The 18190-nt window shown below is 44.1% G+C and overlaps 1 protein-coding gene across 3 annotated transcripts in view; it reads right to left on the bottom strand.

The window, feature by feature from the left end:
* NSG1 (neuronal vesicle trafficking associated 1) overlaps positions 1-18190 on the bottom strand; it is a 37543-nt gene that overhangs the window by 5582 nt on the left and 13771 nt on the right. For 2 of the 3 annotated variants that reach the window (XM_084857138.1, XM_084857137.1), the window contains exon 4: positions 4791-4901. In XM_084857138.1, the coding sequence (XP_084713264.1) occupies positions 4791-4901 (111 nt within the window). Of the gene's footprint in view, positions 1-3220; positions 3345-4790; positions 4902-18190 lie in introns of all 3 variants that reach the window. The other variant, XM_084857139.1, reaches the window with a different exon arrangement.

Genomic DNA, 18190 nt, shown 5'->3' with positions numbered 1-18190 from the left:
CAGGAACTCTGGGGGAAAGCGACCATGTTGTACTTGAGTTCTTGGTTCTAAGGGAAGCAAAAGCCGAGTGTACTCAAACGCGTACCCTGGATTTTAGGAAAGCTGATTTTAATAAACTCAGAACAATGATCAGTAAGGTCCCATGGCAAGCAATGCTAGCGAGAAAAGGAGTCCAAGATGGGTGGGAACTTTTAAAAAAGGAAATTCTCAAGGCACAATCACAAACAATTCCAACAAGAAGAAAAGGTGGAAGACAACAGAAGAAGCCAATGTGGCTTCACAAAAAGCTTAGGGATGACCTGAAAACAAAAAAGGACACATATAGGAAGTGGAAAGAAGGCCAAGTAACAAAGGAAGAGTACAGGCAGGTAGCACAGAATTGCAGGGATGGCGTCAGGAAGGCTAAAGCGGAGAACGAGGTGAGGTTAGCGAGGGATGCTAAAAACAACAAAAAGGCTTTCTTCAGCTACGTGCATAGTAAAAGGCAGAGGAAAGAAATGGTTGTTCAGCTATTAAATAAGGATGGCAAAATGATAACAGAGGACAAAGAAAAGGCAGAGGTGCTCAATTCCTACTTTGGCTCAGTCTTCTCCCAAAAGAGGGTCTATGACCCCCCTGGCAAAGGCGAAGTACAGGCTGAAGGGGCAGGATTGCAGCTTGAGATCGACAGGCATATGGTCAAGGAACACCTCATTACTTTGAATGAGTTCAAATCTCCAGGGCCAGATGAACTGCATCCTAGAGTCATAAAGGAACTGGCAGAAGAACTCTCAGAACCGCTGTCTATTCTCTTTGAGAAATCATGGAGGACAGGGGAAGTGCCAGATGACTGGAGGAGGGCTAACGTTGTCCCTATCTTCAAAAAGGGTAAAAAGGAGGAACCTGGGAACTACAGACCAGTCAGTCTGACATCAATCCCTGGGAAAATTCTGGAGCAGATCATAAAGCAATCCATCTGGAAGCACCTTGACAACAATGCCGTGATTACTCGAAGCCAACATGGATTTGTCAAAAACAAGTCCTGCCAGACAAATCTGATCTCATTTTTTGATCAAGTCACCTCCCTTGTAGACTGTGGGAATGCTGTAGACATCATATACCTCGACTTCAGCAAAGCTTTCGACAAAGTGCCCCATGATATCCTGATGAGCAAACTAGCTCGAAGTGGGCTAGATGAAACAACGATCCGGTGGATCCACAGTTGGCTACAGAATCGGACTCAAAGAGTGCTTATCAATGGGACCTTCTCAAGCTGGGGAGAGGTAACGAGTGGGGTACCGCAGGGCTCAGTCCTGGGCCCAGTGCTCTTCAATATTTTTATTAATGACTTGGAGGAGGAGGTGCAGGGAATGCTGATCAAATTTGCAGATGACACAAAATTGGGAGGGATAGCTAATACTTTGGAAGACAGAAACAAAATTCAAAGTGATCTGGATAGACTGGAGTGCTGGGCAGAAAACAACAGAATGGCATTTAATAGGGACAAATGCCAAGTTCTGCACCTAGGAAAAAGAAACCAAATGCACAGTTACAAGATGGGGGATACGTGGCTCAACCACACGACGAGCGAGAAGGATCTTGGAATTGTCGTCGATCACAAGCTGAATATGAGCCAACAATGTGATGTGGCTGCAAAAAAGGCAAATGCTATTTTGGGCTGCATTCATAGAAGCATCGCTTCCAAATCCCGGGAAGTACTAGTTCCCCTCTACTCAGCACTGGTTAGGCCTCATCTGGAGTACTGTGTCCAGTTCTGGGCACCACACTTTAAGAAGGATGCAGACAAGCTGGAGAGGGTTCAAAGGAGGGCAACAAAGATGATCAGGGGACTGGAAACAAAGCCCTATGAAGAGAGACTGAAAGAACTGGGCATGTTTAGCCTTGAGAAGAGAAGACTGAGGGGAGATATGATAGCACTCTTCAAGTACTTGAAAGGTTGTCACAGAGAAGAAGGCCAGGATCTCTTCTTGATCATCCCAGAGTGCAGGACACGGAATAATGGGCTCAAGTTACAGGAAGCCAGATTCCGACTGAACATCAGGAAAAACTTCCTGAGTGTCAGAGCAATACGGCAATGGAACCAATTACCTGGGGAGGTGGTGGGCTCTCCCACACTGGAGGCCTTCAAGACGAGGCTGGACAGCCATTTGTCAGGGATGCTCTGACTTGGATTCCTGCACTGAGCAGGGGGTTGGACTCGATGGCCTTGTAGGCCCCTTCCAACCCTACTATTCTATGATTCTATAAAACACACTCACCTAAACTACAGAGCTGTTCTTACAGCTCTATAAGCATCAAAACCAGAAACACCTCAGAGAATAAAAAGGTCTTATGTGCAATCCTATGCATACCTACTCAAAAGTAAACCCCACTGAATTCAGTGGGACTTACTACCATGTATGTGTGCATAAAGTTGAAGCCCTAGCCAGGATAGTTGTCATTTTTTAAATCCTAGTTGAACGGTGCTATAGAATTAGATTTTACATTCAAGATACATTTGCCTTCTTTTATAATTGAAGCATGTGTCCAAGATTTTTGGATTTATTTTTTTTACCACTTACTTCACTTATCAGCTGGGTTGGTATATAACCCCTAAATATTAAATAAATCATGTTTAAATTTTGGGTAAAACTCTGTATTCCCTTGGTATTTAACTTCAGCACATAGCCACAGATTTTACCGAACTGCTGCAATGCCAGCATGTGTCTTTCAACAGGGGAACTACTAATTTAGCTTTAGTATCCAGCATCAACAGTCTCTCTCTCAATCTAACCAACTTCAGGATTGTGAGGAGAAAAACAGGATAATGCTGTCTTGTCTGGATTCAGTTTTTGTTTGTTAACCCATAACCCACATCCAGTCCATTAATGATCCCAGACAATGACCCAGTTCACACGATCAAAACAAGCCACGGTGGCTTGTTGCGGGTGGATTTCCATAGTCACCACCCAGCCAAGGCTTGTCATGTTGTCTGAACACAGGCAGCATGGCTTGTTGGAGGGTTAAACAACCCTCAAATAACCCATGGGCTGTTGTAGGGTTATTTTATGTAGAGTTTACTCTCCAACAAGTTATGCTGCCAGGGGTTTGGACAACACGATAAGCTGTGGCGGGGCAGTGATTATGCAAATCATGCCTGGCCTACACTATGGCTTACAACAGGCCACTGCAGCTTGTTTTGATAGTGCAAACCAGCCCAATGGTTCAGAACTTCCCTCACCTGAAATGAAAAGAACAGAGCTATCTAGCAACAGTATATCTTTCCATGCTCCTTGACCAAGGCAGTCATCACTATGATATTTAGCTCTCAAGGGAGAAGCTATCACCACTCTCTCAGGCCTGTTCTGTGGGAGAGAAAGTGAGGAGGTGCATAATTAGTAATAGTATGCACATTTATTTAAATTTAATCAACTGAATAGACAAAAGATTAATCAACTAAACAGTCTTTCATTAGTAGATAGCCTAGTGTGTATTCATTTTATCTTCTCAGAAAATTTTCCTCGAATGATTGGGCCGCTACTAAAAAAAACCTTCACAAACCCACAGAACTTCTGTCACTGTTTTATTTCAGATCATGTAGCAATACATTGAAGGAAGAGCTAGAATCAGACAAGACTTAGATGGTGTTAGTGGGTGGTTCTTCTGACCGGATGGAGGGTGTTTAACTTGCCCTGAATGGGGTTGCATTCACCCTGAAGGAGCAGATTCATAGCTTGGGGGTTCTCCTGGAGCCATCTTTCTCACTTGAGGCTCAGGTGGCCTCAGTGGCACAGAGTGCCTTCTACGAACTTTGGCTGGTGGCCCAGCTACGCCCCTATCTCGACAGAGATAACCTGGTTTCAGTCACCTATACTCTGGTAACCTCCAAGTTAGATTAATGCAATGTGTTCTACGTGGGGCTACCCTTGAAGACAGTTCAGAAGCTGCAGCTTGTGCAAAACGAGGCGGCCAGATTGATAACAGGGACAAGAGGATCTGAATATATAACACTGATTCTGGCCCACTTGCACTGGCTCCCTGTATGTTTCTGTGCCCAATTCAAGGTGCTGGGTTTGACCTATAAAGCCTTACACGGCTCAAGACTGCAAAACCTGACAGAGTGCCCCCCTGCATGAACCTACCCATACACTATGCTCATTGTCTAAGGGCCTCTAGGTGCCTCCTCCAAGGCAGGCTCAGAGGGTGGCAACAAGGGAGAAGGCCTTCTCAGTGGCAGCCCCCCAATTGTGCAATGAACTCTCCAGTGAGGCCTGCCCAGCACCAACATTGTTACCTTTTCAGCACAAAATTAAGACCTTCCTCTCCTCCCTGGCATTTGGCAGCATATGGTAGGTTTTTAATCAGGTCATGGGATAGTGTTTGGATGTGTGTGTGTGTGTGTGTGTGTGCGCGTGCTGCTCTGTTTATATGTTTGTAGCTAAACTGTTTTTATATTATGCATAACACTGTATTTTTAAGATTTTTTATCTCTGTAAACACAGCCGAGAGCACTTTGGAAATTGGGTGGTAATAAATGAAAGGAATTGAGAGGAAGCAAAGTATAGTCAGGCTCTCCATGTCTTTCATAATTTTATAAGCTTTTCATTATTATTCATCCATTATTGTTTTCCTTATTATTAAGCCCACTGAAGCCATGCTAACAGAAGGCACATCAGAATATAGTTGAGTTAGTCCTACTTAGAGTAGACCCATTGAAGTGAATGGGATTTAAATTAGTTAAATCCAATAGGGCTAAAATTGGATTTAACGTAGTATCTTTTTTAAAAAAAACAACAATCTGTATACTTTACCTTGAAAATGAAACCTTCTGGACAGGTATGGTCATACTTGTAAACCTTGTAGACTACCAGAAATACAATGCACGTAAGGAATGCAAGGGCAAAAAGGACCAAAACGGTTACCTGCCAACAAACCAAAATAAGATTTTGGTTACATGGGAACTGTCCAGTTTTCTGTTAATTACACAGTACTTTAAAAATTAACACCTTGGGAAAATAAATGGATTACACGTAAGCCCCCAAACTGACCAGGCTGGCACTCCAGTTCGTGTGGTGAAGGAGCAGATGTGTCCTTCCGCCCCGTGCCCCTAAAGTGAACATATACTACCAAGTCCCATTCATAGTATGGCCCAATTCATGGAATTCCTCTTCCTCAAAAGAGAGAGTGGCTCAGTGAAGTAGCTCCCAGTGCCTACAGGCTTCTGCATTACTTGGAAGTATATCAGAGCTGGGGGAGGCTCGCACCTGTACTTCCACTTTGTGAACTGGAGCCTTAACATGGTGCGTCGACTGAACCTATGAACAACGCTGCATCCACCAGAAGGTAGTTATGACTAAGGGCTCTCCACGCGGTCAATTCTGGTTACACAAGGTCACTTTTCCCACTTCCACCACTACTTGTTTTACTTCTTAAGCCTTTATTTAGCCTATGATGCATTTAATACTGTCTAAACTGCATCTAACAGTTGAGTTAAGGTAATCTAGCATTTGTGCTGGTAAAATGTTTCATGAAAATGACCAAGGTGGATTAATACCAGTACTTGCCCAAGCACTGCTCTCTGTGTACAAAATGGCTCTCTAGGGCTACTTGAAACTCTAGCTTTGTTCAATCCCAATGAAAACCATCCTGAACTTGGGCATTTATTTCCACTCTTTCTAGCGCCCTTGCATGGAATAGAGGCACACGTACTGATTCCCTCAGCCAAGAGTTTGTTCCTCAGGTGCAAGCAATGCGGGGTGGAACCAGTTCTTTACTGCCTAGTTAAATAGGAATCTCTTGCTAGGTGAATTTTAGCCACAGTTTATCCACCTCTCAACAACACAGAAACAGAATCCTGTACAAAGTCAAGTCTATAAACTATACTGACTGCTAGTTAATGGCACTGAATTTGCTCAATGTATTGATCAATCATCTATGTTCCATTTGTCCTGGATTACCCTAGTGAGGCTTAACCAAGATGGTGACTGCCTTTGCCTTTGCCGAGTGGGGTTTTAATCACGCTTTCATAAGAAAATGCCATGAACGTATGCCATGAACTTTATACAATTATAAAATACAATATAACACTGCAGGGACTAGGATAATAAACAACATTGCAGGGACTAATATAATCAAACACAGAAATACTAAAGTATTTTAAAAACACTTTAAAAGCCTTTGGAAAAAATAAAGCCTTGGAGAACAGAAACATCTTAGAAAGAGACACGTCAGAAAGAGAGCAGGATGGGTGCCAGTTAAGCTTCCCTTGGTGTTGAACCTCAGGCCCATGGGCCAAATCCATCCTGCCTGGGGTCCCAAGCTGGCCCTTGGGGTTCCCCAGATAGCCCTGCCCCCTTCCACTGTGCCCACCCCCTCCCCCAACCACCAAATGTTTGGTGGTTTCCTGGCTTTTGTGCAGTTTTCTCTTCATTCTAAAAGGTTGAGATGCTTCTCCTAAGGCTTACATTGGCAGTAAGAACTGTATGTTACAATATGCTTTATTTTTTGCAAAGGGGTTGGGGGCCAAAAATTCCAGCATACTGTAGGTTATTACTGCCACCACTGGAATGCAGCCTCCAAGTAGTTCTCCAAAACGGAATTCAGTCCTCGGGCGGAAATAAGTTTAGACACCCCTGGGTCCACCAAAAATTGGCCAGTGGCCACCAGTGCAAGCCCATCAAGCAAAAATCAGGAAAGGGGGAAGACAGGGAGAGAAAATCACCTCACTGCTCCTTCTGCCCTGCCCTGCCTGGCAGGGCATAGGCATCTCGGAAGCCTCCGAGTTCTGAGGCTTCCAAGCAGCGAGGGTGCGAACATTAGGACTGCACCCTCAGTCATCTTATTCATGAGTTTATTTAATTTAGGTGGCAGAGATCCTCCTTTTGATATATTTAATTTAAGCCTTAAGGTGATACACAGATATCTAAAAGCTACTAACAGAACACATTTTTCTAGCAAACAGCATGTGTAAAATAAAATAACAGTAGTCTAAGATTGCTAAAGCAGCGATGAGACAGAATGTTAAATGCCATTTTGATTCCGAAGAGTCATGACATGCGGCATAAATCAAAGCTGAACGGTCCAGGCGAATTTTGAAACAAAAGAAAGTAGCGCTCCCTTTGGGGCTAAAATTGAAGTAGAGACCCCGCCCCCGAAATACTTTCAAACTAACAGGACTGCCTGTGTCACTATGTATTTATTAACTACTTAATGTATATCCTGCCTTTCCTCCAAGGAGCATAAGGCAATTTTATCCACATAACAACCCGGTGAAGTAAGTTAGGGTGACAACTGGTGACTGGCCCAAGGTCACCCAATGAGCTTCATGGTTGAGTGGAATTTGAACCCAAGTCCTACTCACTACACCTCAGAGCCTGCCTGTCTACAAATGGTGAACTGTCTGTACCTCTGGCTAATCAGCCACCCTGTAATCAGGATTTCTGACCCACCCTTAAAGGCCATAACCACAGAAAGCAACAATAATTAAAGTATCACTTTAACCATTCAAATCAGAAAGAACACCCAGATCAGTAGGGCCAGATTCAACTCCCAAAGATACTCAATTAGATTAAGATAACGTAATGAGACAAAGTGATGTGTTTTACTTTTTGAACAACTGTTACAAATCTCAGCAGGGACACGAGGGCTGCTTCCCCGCATTTCAGTCCTATTCTCCTCCAGTAACTTACATGGAAGGTCTTTCTGGGTCCTGTAACTGATGCTGCCCTTTCACGTGTCGCAGCCTCGCTACGGCAACACAACTGCCTCAATCCAGAAAGGTGCTGGCAACCCTGGTTCCTCTTGCGCTGGATCCTCTGGGACAGGGGAGAATGCCTCGGGCTGGTTTTGCAGGCAAATCCCTCTCCCGCTGTGAATCCCCAGCCAGCCTTGTTTCCTGACAATGGGGAGTCAGATCAGAGGGCTGCGACACCAGGGGCATTGCAAGGGAAGGAGGTGGGGATAACATCAGAAACCAGCAGGCTCCACCCAGCACTGGCTCTGGCTCTGGCTCTGGCTCTGGCTCTGGCTCTGGCTGTTGGCCATCCTACCAATCACCACTGCTCCCAGCTAAGCAGATGTACGATTATTGCGCCTTTTCCCGCCGTTTTTCTTTTTTTTGGTTTTGGAGTTTTGTTAAATAGTTATTATTTAATTTACATATTTATATCCCACTTTTTAAAGGCAAGTCTACCCAAAGCTGCTTACAGGAACTTAATACAAATATAATTCAAAACAATTGCAGTTAAATAATCGTTTCATAAAAGCAATCTGGCTATAATCTCAAAAACTAAGCACAGCAGTTAAAAATAAAACCCAGCACAGCACTTTAATAAAAATCAAATTAAAATAAAACCAGCAGTAATGTAAAACAGTAGAACAAGGCACACACCACTTTTAACGCCCATTTAAAAGATACTAAAGAAGGGGACATATGTATATCCCTTGGGAGGGAGCTCCAAAATTTCAGGGCCATCACTGACAAAGACGCTGTCTCTATGTGCCCCTCAATCTATACCCTGACTATGAGTAGAACCTAGGAACAGATCTTAATGCCTTGGCCAGGTTCGTATTTTATTTTTATTTTCTGAAAATATAAAAATTAGTATCACTAGATAAGAAGCATTTTCTGCTAGCTCAAGTTTATACGCAAAAATCCAAATTTATGCTCTTCTAAACTGATTTGCTGCATGCAGCAATTATGGGGGCAATTGTATTGGGGGAAAGAAGCATTGTTTGAGCAAACTTCAAATGTATGGATTCTGTTCAATGGGAAAGATTTTCTCTTGATTACTCTCTTTTGGATGTGTTAGTGATAGATTGGTTTTATTCTCTCTCTACCTTAATTACATCTAAAGGGAGAAAAATCAGAACAAATGGTCAGCATCACAAGAACCAACATACACCACAAAATACCAGATACTTAAAATGAAATCCAGTTGAGAACGTGAGAGCATTTGCATAAGACGCATCCTAAACTTGAAGAGCACTCACATGGGCAGTTTCTTCCACACACAAGCATGAAAGTGCCACCCCCCAAATGTCTATCGTGTTGGGAAAACTACTGTGAACAGGACCAGGAAAGAGATCTTGGGGTTGTGGTGGACAGCTCAATGAAGATGTCAACCCAGTGTGCGGCCACTGTAAAAAAGGCAAACTCCACATTAGGCATATTTAGAAAAGGAATTGAGAATAAAACTGCCAATATCATACTGCCCCTATACAAAACTATGGTGCGGCCACATTTGGAATACCATGTACAGTCCTGGTCATCATACCTAAAAAAGGATATTGTAGAGCTGGAAAAAGTGCAGAAAAGGGCAACTAAAATGATCAAGGGGCTGGAGCATCTCCCCTATGAGAGAAGGTTACAACAGCTGGGCTTGTTCAGCTTGGAAAAAAGGAGGGTAAGGGGAGACATGATAGAGTTCTACAAGATGATGCATGGTGTGGAGAATGTGGATAGGGAGGCATTTTTCTCCCTCTCTCATAATACTAGAACCCAGGGGTCATCCTATGAAGCTGATTGGTAGGAGATTCAGGACAGATAAAAGGAAGCACTTCTTCACACAGCGCATAGTTAAGCTATGGAATTTGCTACCACAGGATGTAGCAATGGCCACCAATTTGGATAACTTTAAAGGGGGATGGACAAATTCCTGGAGGAAAAGGCTATGAATGGCTACTAGTCCTGGTGACTATGTGCTACCTCCAGTCCCAGAGGCAGTGAGCCTGTGTGCACCAGTTGCTGGGGAACATGGGTGGGAGGTTGCTGTTGCACTTGTGTCCTGCTTGTGGGTTCCCGGTCGACAGCTGGCTGCCCATTGTGTGAACAGAATGCTAGACTAGATGGACCCTTGGTCTGATCCAGCAGGGCTCTCGTGTTCATTGTTATAGCCACTTTGATTCCTAAGGTTACAATGGCCAATAAAAGTGCTGTGGCAACTGGGGAAATCACTGGTGGCTATAAGCACATACAGCTCAGTTCACACCGTTCTGGGTATATTAATGGACCAAGGAGGGACTGCAGATACTCACATGTTGGGGAAATTGCATAACCAGAGAATGCTGGATGTTTAAATTAATAGACCAATAGCAAAATAGCAACACAGACCAAGAGACCAATAGCAAAACAGGAATATGAGTACTAGAAGTGTAAAACCAAACCAGCTGGGCAAGTACAGTTCCCTGCACTAGCATATTGCACTAATAATCACCAAGAGGCAGACACAGACAGGTGCTAACTTGAATTGCATCTTCTCCAGAATTCGCAGGGACCTGGGATGTCCAGGTGTGGGCAACATTCAACCCCTATGACTGGAGGGGCAGCAACTACCTAGCACATCAGAGGAAGCAACAGGTAGAAGGTGAACAGGGACAGTCTCCTTCAGCAAGACAATGCCCACACCTTAAGATCTGCAGCAGGTTTTAAGAGTTATACAATGGGCAAGAGCATGGGGGGTGGTTCTCCAAGGATACCCAATTCTCAGGACCAGGAGGATTCTGGTTTATGGTGTTAGCAACCAGACTCAAAACGCATAGTTCTCTTCTCTAGCCAGTGGCCACAGTGGTGCTGGACACAGAGAGCTGCAGCTTGACCGGTAGCAAGGTTTCTTGTTGGTCACATATTGCCAGACATTCATATGCCTTCGTAGTCCCACTGCTTCTCCTTTCCTGCTATCAGGTGAGGAAAGACAGATGAGGAAGGTGTGTGGACTTGGAGACTGGAACACAAAAGAACTCCAAGGGCTTCTTCTCACTTGACATTTTGTACCTGGCTATGTTAATGGAGTACGGAAACTACTAAGCTGCCTGGAATGGCAGAACCGAAGGAAAGCACGTTCTGGCCTCTGCCATCAGCCAGAAAAGAATGCGTCACTGGGAGCTGGCACCCTCTGCTTCCCAGGAAGCACGTCAGGGCAAGGGGGAGACCACCGTAGGCCCAACCATCAGTGAGCGATGGAGCAGCTGCAGGGAGTTTTGCTTCTCCCTGCCAGGAAGAGCTCTTGGCTCCCAAATGCCAGCTGCCCTCAGACTGCAGGAAAGCACACACTGGCCAGCAGACAGGGCACTAAGGGCTGCTGGCCTGGATGTGTATGCAGTGGGCTTCTTTTGTACAACTGCAGACTGTTGAAAGCCACCTTGAAGATCATTTGTTTGAAAGGTGGGGCATAAATCTTCGAAACAAATATATTTACATTATTTTTGATTGCAACACACATGGAAGAGTGTGCCCAGTCCTCTCACATTTACCTCTTCTGTGTATTGTGTCAAGAAGCCCCTTGAATACACAGGTGCATTTAAGGAGCCTGCATGTTACACCCGGGGATCGTGACAAAAGGAACTGCTGTCATCACGTGTAATTTGACCCTAACCAAGAAAAGCCCTGGCACAAATAAAAAAATAGGATGTCGGAAAAGAATTCCAGCTTAATGTCCTTTCTGTCATCCCTTGCTGAACCTGCAAGGGATTGGGGCGGGGGGGGGGGGAGACAGATTAAGTGAAATGCTACTTTTTAATGTAACTTTTTTAATGATAAGTCTTTTCAGTTGTTTTGTTTTACTATGGTTTTATTGTTTGCTCATAATCTTGGAATGCTTTGGAAAAGTGATAAGTGCATTTTATAGAAAAATAAACAAAAATACTCCTGCCCCCACTTGTGTCATGAAATGTTACAGCACAGGAAAAGGTTTACCACTTGATTCTGCTGAATGTATAAAATGGCAGGTTTTAGGCAAGAAAAAATGCCGACAGTTGTGCAAAAAAAAAAAAAAGCCTTCCCTGTTCAATGAATGGAGTTTCAGTCTCTCTCTCTCTCCTTCATAGTCTACCTAGTATCTTCTTCATATAGTTTTTCTTTTACTACAACGTTCTTTTGTTTTTAAAAGTCATTTTCTGTAGAACCTCAACATTCCCCCCCCCACAAAGGCATTTATAGTAACATACGAAATTAAACCCCTTCATGGATCGCTGCCTTGTTGTGGCGAAGGGGCTTGCGTAACTCAGTGAAGCCATAAGCTATGCCGTGCAGGGCCACCCAAGACGGACAGGTCATGGCAGAGAGTTCTGACAAAATGTGGTCCACTGGAGAAGGAAATGGCAACCCACTCCAGTATTCTTGCCAAGAAAACCCCATGGAACGTATCACAAGGCTAAAAGAGATGACGCCGGAAGATGAGCCCCTCAGGTCGGAAGGTGTCCAATATGCTACTGGGGAAGAGCAGAGGGTATTTCCAAGTAGCGCCAGAAAGAGTGAAGCGGCTGGGCCAAAGCCGAAAGGACACTCAGCTGTGGATGTGTCTGGTGGTGAAAAGAAAATCCGATGCTGTAAAGAACAATATTGTTTAGGAACCTGGAATGTCAGATCAATGAATCAAGGTAAGCTGGAGGTGGTCAAACATGAGATGGCAAGATTGAACATCGACATCTTGGGAATCAGCAAACTAAAATGGACAGGCATGGGCGAATTTAATTCAGGTGACCATCATATCTACTACTGTGGGCAAGAATCCCTTAGAAGAAACGGAGTAGTACTCATAGTCAACAAAAGGGTGGGAAAAGCAGTACTGGGGTACAATCTTAAAAACGATAGAATGATCTCAGTACGAATCCAAGGCAAACCATTCAACATCACAGTAATTCAAGTCTATTCCCCAACCACTGATGCCGAAGAAGCTGAGGTTGATTGGTTCTATGAAGACCTACAACACCTTCTAGAACTAACACCAAAAAAAGATGTCCTCTTCATCATAGGAGATTGGAATGCTAAAGTAGGAAGTTAAGAAATCACTGGGATTACAGGCAGGCATGGCCTTGGTGTACAAAATGAAGCAGGACAAAAGCTAATAGAGTTTTGCCAAGAGAACACGCTGATCATAGCAAACACTCTTTTCCAACAGCACAAGAGGCGACTCTACACATGGACGTCACCAGATGGTCAATATCGAAATCAGATTGATTATGTCCTTTGCAGCCAAAGATGGAGAAGCTCTATACAGTCAGTAAAAACAAGACCTGGAGCTGACTGTGGCTCAGATCATGAGCTTCTTGTTGCAAAATTTCAGCTTAAATTGAAGAACGTAGGGAAAACCACTAAACCATTCCGGTATGACCTCAATCATATCCCTTATGAATATACAGTGGAGGTGAGGAATAGATTTCAGGGATTAGACCTGATAGACAGAGTGCCTGAGGAACTATGGACGGAGGTCCGTAACATTGTTCAGGAGGCAGCAACGAAATCCATCCCAAAGAAAAAGAAATGCAAGAAAGCTAAGTGGCTGTCTGATGAGGCTTTACAAGTAGCTGACGAAAGAAGGGAAGTGAAAAGCAAGGGAGAAAGGGGAAGATATATCCAACTGAATGCAGAGTTCCAGAGAATAGCAAGGAGAGACAAGAAGGCCTTCTTAAATGAACAATGCAAAGAAATCGAGGAAAACAACAGAATGGGAAAGACTAGAGATCTCTTCAAGAAAATTGGAGATCTCAAGGGAACGTTTTGTGCAAAGACGGGCATGATAAAGGACAAAGAAGGCAGGGACCTAACAGAAGCAGATGAGATTAAGAAGAGGTGGAAAGAATACACAGAAGAACTATACAGAAAAGATCTTAATGTCCCTGATAGCCATGATAGTGCGGTCACTGAACTTGAGCCGGACATCCTCGAGAGTGAAGTCAAGTGGGCCTTAGGAAGCATTACTAACAACAAAGCTAGCGGAGATGACAGTATTCCAGCTGAGCTATTTAAAATCCTAAAAGATGATGCTGTTAAAGTGCTGCATTCAATATGCCAACAAATTTGGAACACTCAACAATGGCCGCAAGACTGGAAAAGGTCAGTTTACATTCCAATTCCAAAGAAGGGCAACGCCAAAGAGTGTTCAAACTACCGCACAATTGCGCTCATCTCACATGCCAGCAAGGTTATGCTCAAAATCCTACAAGCTAGGCTTCAGCAGTATGCGAACCGAGAACTACCAGAAGTACAAGCTGGGTTTCGAAGAGGCAGAGGAACTAGAGATCAAATCGCCAATGTTCGCTGGATCATGGAGAAAGCAAGAGAATTCCAGAAAAACGTCTATTTCTGCTTCATTGACTACGCTAAAGCCTTTGATTGTGTGGATCACAACAAACTGTGGCAAATTCTTAAAGTGATGGGAGTACCAGACCACCTTACCTGTCTCCTGAGAAACCTGTACCAGGGTCAAGAAGCAACAGTAAGAACCAGACATGGAACAACCGAGTGGTTCAAAATTGGGAAAGGAGTACGACAAGGCTGCATATTGTCACCCTGTTTATTTAACTTATATGCAGAGTACATCATGAGAAACGCTGGGTTGGATGAATCACAGGTCGGAATTAAGATTGCTGGGAGAATTATCAACAACCTCCGATATGCAGACGATACCACCCTAATGGCAGAAAGCGAAGAGGATCTCAAGAGCCTCTTGTTGAGGGTGAAGGAGGAGAGTGCAAAAGCTGGTTTGAAACTCAACATTAAAAAAACGAAGATCATGGCATCTGGCCCCATCACTTCCTGGCATATAGAAGGGGAAGAAATGGAAGCAGTGACAGATTTTACTTTCTTGGGCTCCAAGATCACCGCAGACGGTGACTGTAGCCATGAAATTAAAAGATGCTTGCTCCTTGGGAGGAAAGCTATGGCAAACCTAGACAGCATAGTAAGAAGCAGAGACATCACCTTGCCGACAAAGGTCCGTCTAATCAAAGCTATGGTTTTCCCAGTAGTAATGTACGGCTGTGAGAGCTGGACTATAAGGAAGGCTGAGCGCCGAAGAATTGATGCTTTCGAACTGTGGTGCTGGAGAAGACTCTTACGAGTCCCCTGGACTGCAAGGAGGTCAAATCAGTCCATCCTAAAGGAAATCAACCCTGAGTGCTCATTGGAAGGACAGATACTGAAGATGAAGCTCAAATATTTTGGCCACCTAATGCGAAGAGAAAACTCTCTGGAAAAGACCCTGATGCTGGGAAAGACTGAAGGCAAAAGGAGAAGGGGACGACAGAGGATGAGATGGCTAGATAGCATCACCGATGCAATGAATATGAACTTGAGCACACTCCGGGAGAGAGCGCAGGACAGGAAGGCCTGGCGTGCTATGGTCCATGGGGTCACGACGAGTCGGACACGACTGAACAACAACAACAACAACGAAATTAAAACATTTATTAAAAGGGCAGAGGTTTTGCCACTATAAGCCTCAAAATTCTACTGCTTATAAACAGTTACACCTGTTGAGCTAATAACTTGGAACCTGGCATCCATGATCTACCTTATAAAGTCTACAACTGTGCAAAATTTCAAACCAATTCGATACAAATTGCTACACACAGGTACAGCAAGTTAAAAGATGTTGAAAACGGACACATTTGTATTTTTTACTCCAAGCTTGGCACTGCATGTGTTTCTTTCACATTTTGGTGAAAACTACTGATGCACCTTATTTGGGTTTGTTGAGGAGATGGGCCTTTCATTGGTTTGGTGAAGTTCTGAGCCGTGGTTCAAAAGTTATTAAGGTTTTTCTGCCCCATGAAAGCCTATGGCAGCAATGGCTGGTAAGGTTACGTTGGGCATGCTCAGTTTTTCTCTGAACCTAGAATGGTGCCAGTATTTCCAAGGTTTTCAGAAAAATTCTATTAGAGACGGCTTCTGTGTTCAATGCCTATTCCTACAGTTATGGAAAGTGGCCTCACAAGGTGAGAGTACACATTACTACAAGGACTGGGACCCTCGCATAGGGAGAGTTTAATCCTTTGCCAAAAAGACATCCAGATGTAATGTAAATTATACTCTAGGGTCCTGATCCATATGAGGTCCCATTATCTTACTTTTGAGTAAAAAAGAAAAAGAAAAAATAAGCTACGTCTTTAAAGTAACATGCAGTTTGACCCTCAGAGAATTTGGGACGGGTGGGGATGGAATGCACAGGAAAAGAAGGCCTCACACTATCTTTCTGAAAGCAGAAATGCAACATGGGGCCCCAATCCTTGCTCTTACTTTCTGTGTGGTGGGAAAAGGACATGCAAGGAAGGTGTCTCACACTAGGGGTATATGCACCCACGCTCATTAAGATGGTTGTGAGAATCCAGCCCTATTCAGTCATTTTCATCATGAGTATGAGCCCTCTACATGTGACGAAGGGAAGTGGTGATGAGCTCGGTAGCCCCACCTCCTTCCTCCCCATTCACATTGCTTTCTTCATGTGGAAGACAACTGTCTGCAGAGGAGAGCCTCCTCTCTCGGTGGAGGCTCTCCCTGAAATTTCAGAATCCTAATTCTTGAAAATTAATTATGATTACTGTTAGTTGCGTTTTTATAATCCCATTTATCATACAGGTAAACTTGCAAGAAAGCAAATTTGAATACATTGGGGAGAGGGTAGGATTGTCAAGGCAGTCGTTATACATTTCCTTTTTAGAAACCAGGGAAATCCAATGATGAAAAAATACCTCTGCCAGTTTACAACCAGAGTTAAGGCTATCGCATGTTGGCTCAAGCTCCACAAAGCCAGGAAAGTGGAAGCTGAGGCTGATGCCTGAACTGGAATGTGCTGTGATCAGTGAGGATGTTGTGCGATGTCAGAAATTCTGCTTGCTTACAACTTACCCTCCGTGCACCCACAGTTTTCCTTGGTTAGCAAAGATGCCTCACGCTATCCTGATCCTGTATTGCCTTACTGCTAGAAAAGGGCTTCTCACACTGTTTAACCCATCCTGCTGGCTACTGAAGTAAACAACAAACTGACATGGGTCAACTCACAGGAGGATTCCTCTAGCAATACAGTAAGCCTCAGATGCTTCATAAAGCAATACAGGACAATGTGGGGCATCCTTGCTGGTCTGAGGCCCTCCATTCTCCCCATCTGGATTTGGGCCTGAAAGATCAAGGAAAAGTGTGGGTGCATGGAGGGTAAGTTGTACGCAAGAACGATTTGTGGCACTGCACATCATCATCACTGATCACGGGGCACATGTGTTAAGGCATCAGCCTCAGCTTCTAACTTCCTGGCTTTGTGGAGCTTGAGCCAACACAAAATAGCCTTAACTCTGGTCGTAAACCGGCAGGGCTTTTTTATCGCTGAAGATCAAACAGGTACCATCCTTATGCATCACAGGCACAGAACCTGCATGTGGACCCCAACAGAGCCCCATTTCCTTCCTTGCCCAATTTCATACACGCATAGGCAGGTACACTGGTGACATGATGGGATGATATAGGTCTGTGTTCCCCTCCCATACCCCCATCCAGCCCTCTCTCTATATATCTTGCAGATTACTCACGCTCTGTGCATAAGTAACTTGCATCAGGCAGAGAGAGAAGGCTAGATAGGGGTAGTGAGGGACAATTTCTTCTAATGCCCAGGGGCTGGATCCAGGATCTGCCTTCTGGAAGAGGAAGGAATCTTCCACAGGAGGAAGAACTCTGCTCGTGGAAGTCTCCTCCCCAAAACACACCACAGCTCACCTCATTCAGCAGTTTCCTGACTCTTTGTGCAGCATTTTCAGGAGAGTGGAGGGGGAGCCATGGCAAAAAGGGGGTGAGGAAGTCCTCTTCCATCAGTGCAGTTGATGCAGTGTAAATCTGGATCCAACCCTAGCTACGCTACCTGAATGTGTGCATAGGCAGGCAGGGGAATACAGATCTCTGTTGATTCCTACTGAGTTCCTGTACTTGCAGAACAAGAAAATTGTGACCAACAATTTGCATATATTTTACAATGCAGAGTGGTATTGGTATGATACTGAATGAAGGTTATACATCTTACTGAAATCCATGCATAAAGCTATCGTTGCATACGTACAGCACCACTGCCATCACCTATTACATAGCTAGTAGCTTTTCCTACATTTCCTGTGTATACATTGGAGAGGCGATGGAGCCCTTCCATTTTGCCATCTACCTGTGAATCCTTTTGGCGTTTATAACAAAGTCCTAGAATACACTCCTCTAAATAACCACGTAGAGCTTAGAGAATTGTTCTTCCCTCCATTAGGATGATTTTCTAGCAACAACACACACCGTAGTGTTGAGACAGCCTCAAACCAAGTGCCTTATCAGATCTGCATATAAAGAGAGATGTTTCGTAAGAGGCCTCTCTCTACACCAGTGTTCACAATGAATACATTTGGCAAAAGTCCGACAGGAACAATTTCACATACCCTCCAGATATAATTGTTGAATACAATGCATATC

Source organism: Heloderma suspectum, chromosome 5, assembly GCF_057233095.1.
Source record: "Heloderma suspectum isolate Gila_16-S chromosome 5, 16-S_ref, whole genome shotgun sequence".
Lineage (NCBI taxonomy): Eukaryota > Metazoa > Chordata > Lepidosauria > Squamata > Helodermatidae > Heloderma > Heloderma suspectum.
Note: the sequence above shows the minus strand (reverse complement) of the source record. Positions and strands in the feature narration are given on the sequence as shown.